General features: G+C 38.2%; 1 protein-coding gene across 2 annotated transcripts; it reads right to left on the bottom strand.

The window, feature by feature from the left end:
• Nucleotides 1-4,430: 4,430 nt before the first annotated feature.
• On the bottom strand, nt 4,431-6,386 carry LOC137410545 (uncharacterized). 2 transcript variants are annotated; one of them, XM_068095982.1, is made up of 6 exons: nt 6,284-6,386; nt 5,808-5,961; nt 5,345-5,475; nt 5,074-5,194; nt 4,616-4,792; nt 4,431-4,517 (listed from the first exon to the last, which is right to left on the bottom strand). In XM_068095982.1, exons 3-6 carry the CDS (start codon nt 5,404-5,406, stop codon nt 4,455-4,457), a joined length of 423 nt encoding a protein of 140 aa, XP_067952083.1. In that variant the 5' UTR covers nt 5,407-5,475; nt 5,808-5,961; nt 6,284-6,386; the 3' UTR covers nt 4,431-4,454. The 2 variants fall into 2 exon arrangements, with proteins under 2 accessions (XP_067952083.1, XP_067952082.1); XM_068095981.1 differs by lacking the exon at nt 6,284-6,386 and having other exon boundaries at nt 5,808-6,048.
• Between the last annotated feature and the right edge of the window lie 840 nt (nt 6,387-7,226).

The following is a 7,226-nucleotide window of genomic DNA, read 5'->3' as shown; positions in this document are numbered from 1 at the left end:
GTAGACTACTACAGCCGTTGGATTGAAGTACGGAAACTTTGCTCATTACTTTCGAGAGACACCATTGAGGCAATGAAGTCTATCTTCTCAGTGCATGGAATTTGTGAGATGGTCATTTCAGACAATGGCCCTCAATTTGCTTCAGAGGAGTTCCTTAAATTTACAGAAGAATATGGATTTACTCACGTCACGAGTTCACCACGCTACCCAAAAGCTAATGGAGAGGCTGAACCAGCAGTTGGAACTGTGAAGGGACTTTGGAGATCAAACCCCAAAGACCCACATCTGAGCTTGCTTACTTATAGAGCCACACTTCTAGATAATGGCTATACCCCATCAGAGTTGCTGATGGGAAGACAGATACAAACAAACCTTCCTGTTCTCCAGGCTAACTTGATGCCTCACAAGACTGATAGAAGTCACATTGTTGAGAGCGAGGGGGCCAGGAGACAGGCTACAAAGCTGAATCATGATAAGCACTTCAGGGCCAAGGAGCTACCAGAACTCAAACCGAATAAAATGGTTTATATTCGGGACAGTCAGAAAGATGGTATGGTAGTGAAGAAAGTAGCACCAAGGTCCTACCAGATCCAAACAGATACTGGGATAGTCAGAAGAAACCGGAGTGCATTGGTAGACATGGAACAATCTGCAAATAATACAAAAGAGGAGGAACTACAGACTACACCCAAACGTAGTCAGGATGTCTATTCTCCTGGCTCCACCAGAGGCGCAGAGGGCAGGGCGATACGAAAGAGCCCACAGGCCAGTCCAGGTGGATGTCGGGGGTCTGAGTCGACTGTCGCAGAGGGCAGGGCGATACGAGAGAGCCCACAGGCCAGGCACGTTGATTCAGACCACAGGTTTAGTAGACCGCAGAGGTCGAAGAGGGTACCAGGATATCTTACCCAGGATTATGAGCTTTACTAGTCAAGAGAGATGTTAAACACCCTAAATGGACTCGGACAATACTAGTCATATAAACATTGCAATCGGACAATCACTTGTTAAACACTCCTTGTTTATTACCAAAGATATTTGAGTTACATATGTTTTCTTATTTGGTTATGTATGCTTTGTTTGCAAACATCCATCTGGAACGGGGGATGTGGTATAATCTCAAAGATACTTTAATTGAGTTTATATAATTAATCATTAGTTCGAGGTTATCTTGAGTTCGTTTTCCGGTAGCCATTAAAACCAGTTATACGAAACGCATCTGCCTCATCTTAATCCTAATTCATCAGCCCAACAACACAACACCCTTGTATCAAATAAGTAGCGCGTTGTGTCTGTGTCCAAATAAAAAAATCAAACTTGCAAATTGACTGCATTTTATGACCTTAAACATAAATAACTCTAGTGGCAGTCAACGAGCACACAGACTACACAGATATTATTATAATAAATCTATTACGCCGTAAGAAAACATAATATTGCTAGGAGTGTGATTGTACTACCCTTATACTCTTAGAATGTGGTACCCGTTTGGGACCCATTTATTTCGTTACGACGCCTAAGAAACAAATGTTGCTCTGATTACAATGGCCTTGACATTGAACAAGTTCAAATGTTCAGACCAAAGTGTTTTCTTTTTGCGAACACATATTCATGTTAGTCTGGTTGATAGAATGATATTTTCTGCTCGTATTGCTGGTTTGGAGCTTCGGTTAAGTTCTTTGGTCTCAAAGGAACGAAATCTTTCTTCTACGCATTGAAATTTTTCGTATTTTGGTAAAAGCTAGTTCCCATCAGAAAAGTCGTGCGCCCTAGGCATGCGGTATATACGGTAGAAATATCCCATCAGAAAAGTCTCGCTTGTGTTTATGCACGCGTATCTCGGGTACCTGACTATGTTACAGGAACTTAGGTTAAGGAAGCCAGCTAGGCTTTAGAAGAAAAAGTCTATCAGACAGGCTTGCGGGATTATGTAGCTTTCTCAGCTTATTGGAACTTTTTTAGCTTATTGAGGCCCCTAAGTATATACATGTATATACAAGGGTGAATTGAATAGCATTCTTTTTCCTGCTTCAAGCTAGTGAAGACGTGGTGAGTGCTTATAAAACACTCGCAACAGCCCACTTTATTTTCTCACTCCTTTCTTGCGTGTAGTTGTTTAAGAAAATAAATAACCATGATCTGTTTGGAATAGTGCATCATCTTCATTTTGCTGCTAGCTCAACCTGAGGTGAGTAGTTGCTGAGTGGAGTCTTGTTGTAAATTGATGAAACAACCACAACAACCTGTGCATCACTAGCATGTATATAAACCCCTGTTTGGCTTGTGTACAGGCTAGTACATCCCAGAAAAAGAACACAAAGTTCGGCATCATTGTTATTGAACTTTGTGTTCTCCTTTCGTGGTGTGCTGGTTTTTCTGTGTGTTCTTGTTTATTAGGCCTATTTACCACAAGAATTATTTTATTACGAAATATTTGCGTTAATATCCCAAACTCCCAACCCTTTATCTCTTTGTTAGTATTGTCATTTGTTGTGTGAGAAGTTGAGTGTGATGGACAATTGTACATTGTGACTGTCTAGATTTATTAAGACGGAAGGTTGGCTTAAATCTCAGTCAATCATAATTATCACAGGTCTAGCCAAAACAAGGAATAATATTATTACTAGCTACAAGTGAGTACAGTGTATCATATTTATACCGTGCATAACATTACTAATTTACTTGAAACAACCGCAACTGTACTTTGTGCCTTTTTTCCTGTCGGCATCACCCTTTAAAACAAGATGGCATGGGTCAGTAGATATGCAGTAGACCTAGATCTTTCTTAGTAGCAGTCGAAACCAATTACCGGTATTACTTCCTAAAGTTCTGTTACATTACTCATTCTGTTTATTTACAGCTTAAAGACGGTGGCTACTCCATTACGGTGTATACTGTATGTGCATTCGGCAATTCAGGTGATCTCCAAAAATACATAAAAGAATATGAGCTGAGACACAAGGTGAAATATGTGGTCAAGCAGCCAGACAAGAGCTTTACTGTCCTACTCAATGCCGGTATGCTCTGAGACTGTGGTTAATTACAAGTTAAAACATGTTACATTTATATGTGTATATACATTTAAACAAGTTTAAATGTATATACATATATATATATATAATGGTCAATCAGGCCTACGCAGGCTAGCATTGAGTCTTGAGTTACATATTTTGTAGCATATCTAGCAAGTGTGATTGATCAGCTTTGTGTCTTTATTTAGTGATATTACACTAGGTTTTTTAGTTTAGATACTAATAGCAAATGAATCATTGGACCCTTGAAAGATGACACAAAGTATGTATTTATATATATAAAGGTTTATATATAAACAAACTTTGCTTGTTTGCGGTGCTCTAATTTTTTGTTTGATCAACCTTTTCAGTGCAGGGTTTTGCAAAGAGGTCAAGGCGGTCCATTGGAAAGATCCTAAGTACGATTGTTGTTTTGAAGATAATGTTATGCAAACATGGCCAAGATATCAACATAAGCAAGAAATAGCCATACAAAGTTCAAGTGAGTGACATATCTTCGTGCATAAGGGGATGGCGTACTGCACTCACGATAGATATCAATTATAGCAATGCTAATTTTCTACATGTATCAGACTGGTCTGTTATTCTTGCCAAAATTATATATATTTTGTTAATATAGGATATGAATTCCTACTTTTTGTTTTTTCGGCGTAATCTTGGCATCTGCTTAACTCAGTAAACTCATGCTTCGTTGTGTCATATAGAATATATATTTTTAACTGTGTTGCAGATGAGATATTGTGGCTCATGAGTCGAACAAGAGGTTGAGTGAGCACCAGGGACCTATGATATCGTTATCAACAACTACATCTTCTTACTGGACAGTATCTACAAATTTTTTTTGTTTGCATATATGCGAAATCAATTACTTTAAATTGAATATGCATGTTAGGCCAGCGTAACTGACACAAGATCTGTGTTATATTTACATTGTCTTAGATATGAAGAGGAGGGGCTCATTCACTACCTCACTCATAGAAAAGCTTGAAATTGAAATATGAATAAATCTATAAACAAGTATTGGTATATCTCTCAACATATGTACACTAGAAAAACATAAAAAGTATTAGACATACCACGCTGATGGTCCCTGGTGCTTATCAGCCGTGATGGAAAGAGGAAAAAATCACCTCCCTTATCACACAAATAAGATGTTACAAAATATAAGCAAACAATACCTGTTGACACAAGCAGAATTAAAACTTCATCATGACTATATAGAACAAGTTGATACATCTTTATACCTACTGTATGCCATAACGTAAATCATACATCATGTATGTAAATAAAAAACCTAACCTAAAGGATCACACCTTCTACATCGCCATTCATGATCTAGAGCAACAGTGAAATGGTCAAAATCTGTATGTTTCATAATTATGCACCAGCGGTGAAACCACTCATTGCAACTGCCACACCATATCATCTCTCCGCAGGCAAGCCCAAATCGATGTTGTCATGAGGCCTTCGACATGCGCAGAATATCTAAAATAAACATAGGTTGGCTTGCTAACAGAATGATAGAAAAGCCGATGATAGAAATTTTAATGTAACACCAATCACATTCAATTTGAGCATAGTACCTGTTGGAAGAGAAAGTGTGTGAAGTGAGTCACGATTATGTGGAGCACCCTGGTGAGACCGTTGTTGGTCTTGTAGTGTGAAAAGTTTTGCTTGAAAGGGTTGTTGATGTGTTCGATGCCGTTGTTGGTGCGTACACTAAACAGAGATCTATCACGCCTATAACACTCCATCCGCTTCTACAATAATACATAAATGAACTGATATAAACTTAAGATCAAAATAATTCATTGAGCTTGTCTGTATGGAGGCTATTCCTCAACATTGTCTTAGACCCAAAGGACCTCAACGGATTATGTTATATTGTATGTGGACAGAAAATTCAATAAGAAGCGGTGCATGCTCAAAACTTTTTGAAACATGTCAATTATACTGTTAATTAAAATACAGAAACATTAATTATGCCAATTACTGATACAAAAAGCTGATATGAATTTTCAGGTTTTTTCTATAATTCTACCTTGGGCATATTCTCCCTCATCCACTGGTTTAGGAAGTACTCTTGTATCTTGAGAGATTTGGAATTTGCCCACCAGTCAGACCCCTCTAAAGCTGCCTTTGATGAGACATACTGCTCCGTTCTGAAATATGAAAAAAACAACTAGATGCACTAGAATCAACTCTTGTATTCTTTTACGAAAAGAGTGCATGGGACATGAGCCCGAACTTCATACACTGCTATTACTTTATTAGATAGATTTATTGTGTACATAGGACATGAGGAGACAAACCTAGACTGCAATTTTCCTTGGTGATGCGAGTATGATCTGTCGTTCTTCTTCTCCGATTTCATTTTCTCTTCTTTTCAACTGTCTGTCCCAGGCCTGCTCACGATGGAATGCACACAGTAGAACTTTGCTTTCTAAAAAAGTTCAAAAGCATAAATCGGAAGCTTGAAATGTATTCATTTAGGTCATTTTATTATTTACTTGATCATTTTTTGATATTGGTTTATGAAGTGTGATGCCACATTAGTGAGTCTCAGACCTACAATAGTATATGTCACAACACTGACAGCCCGACGTATCATTTTTCTAAAAACCAGCGCAACTTGACATTCTTCTAAAAGTACATATACAGTACATGCATATCTTGACAATCTGCATACCTACATCTACACATACACCTATCACTAAGCTTTTTCCTTTTAGCTGAGTCATTATAGTTTAAAGATGCATTAAAAAAGGTTATTACCTGGAAAGAGGTGTTCAAGAGCAGACATCACTGCCTGAGCGTAATCTATGAACCAGGACCTTGGCGATCATACTGGATTCCATTTCTTCCCGATACTCAAAGCCTCCTGAATAGCTCCTCGAGTCTCATCCATTGTTGCCAATGTAGCAGCAACCTGTGTAAAATTGAAAAGCTTTCTTCATTGTTGAAGATGTACAACTAGTGTGCATGTAGTGAGATATCAATTTTGACACAAGTACATTTCATCACAAAATAGAGTGGCCTCATTGAGATGCTGCAATAAAGGTGGAAATTTGGCTTTAGACAATGTGAACCATCAGAAGAAACAAGACTTTAATACGATCAGTTACCCACATGATCAACCCACTTCAATATTTACCGGTCCTAGTTAGAAGACTGACTTATATGGCTGTATTACCTAGTAGCCAGCATTGGTTTACACCGCAACGAAGAAGGGATATACAGCAAACTCTTACAGTTGTCTCATATGTCGCATCCAAACAACATAGCTCATCACCATAGCGCTTCAGTAGATGACGTTGGTCTGGTGTGGTGCACAAGCAGAAAGCGATGTGAGCCTCTTACATAGTCTGAAGTAAAATTGACCTTCAATGTCTCTTTAACCATCTTTCTATCAGAGTGGCACAGTTATCTTGGTCACTGCTGCTACTCCTATAAGGACGATGGTAACTGGTAAAAATCTACATACACCGTACATATATTACGCCTAGTTATCAGCACAAATTAATTTGGTCATGAACACATTCAGAAAGAAAATTATCAATCATGCGGGTTTTAGACATTGTCAAGAAAACTTCATACAAACATCCAATGATAATCTCAGCTGTGGAATGAATACTACTTAAATTCAATACTAACATCATGGAAGAGCTTGTGATTGGCAATGTCACCAATGATATACAGCCCCCCAGGATAGCCGACGGCTATCATATGGGCGGGGTTTAATGATGGAGCTCTATTAGGATTGTGCTAGCCTGGGTTTCGGAGCAAACACAACTCTCGCGGGGCGGTCGCGTTGCTTTGTTAGGTTTTAGAAAACACGAATCGCTGTTATCGTTTCATTAGCTTATTCAGCCAGTGGACCCCGCGGGTCACAATAGCAAACATTGAATTTCTGCAATGTAGGGGTAATACCTAACCAAAATTATGTATTTATTCAAAATAAAACATTTCAAATTACCTACTTTTAGTAATTTTAAAATTGGTAAAGGTCGTAGTATATGCCTAAAGTTAAATATAATTACCCGAACAACGGCGTTTTTTTTCTAGTTTTTGATTAATATTTTGTCACCCCTAATATAAAATGACAAAGTCTTTCATCGGTTTCACATTGTTTTACCTTGCCAATAAGATGGGACAGCAGGCAAAGCTGTGCAATGTAGTTTTCATACTCAAAAT

This window comes from Watersipora subatra, chromosome 1 (assembly GCF_963576615.1).
Source record: "Watersipora subatra chromosome 1, tzWatSuba1.1, whole genome shotgun sequence".
Classification (NCBI taxonomy): domain Eukaryota; kingdom Metazoa; phylum Bryozoa; class Gymnolaemata; order Cheilostomatida; family Watersiporidae; genus Watersipora; species Watersipora subatra.
This window is presented reverse-complemented; position numbering and strand designations above follow the sequence as displayed.

Bases quoted from the DNA above. Each gene is read 5' to 3' on its own strand.
- LOC137410545 (XM_068095982.1), bottom strand. From the start codon at position 5,406: ATGAAATCGGAGAAGAAGAACGACAGATCATACTCGCATCACCAAGGA. The intron at 4,793-5,073 runs GTAGAATTATAG...GTATTATTGTAG, and splicing joins TGAGGGAGAATATGCCCAAG to AAGCGGATGGAGTGTTATAG. The intron at 4,518-4,615 runs GTACTATGCTCA...TGTTTATTTTAG, and splicing joins CACACTTTCTCTTCCAACAG to ATATTCTGCGCATGTCGAAG.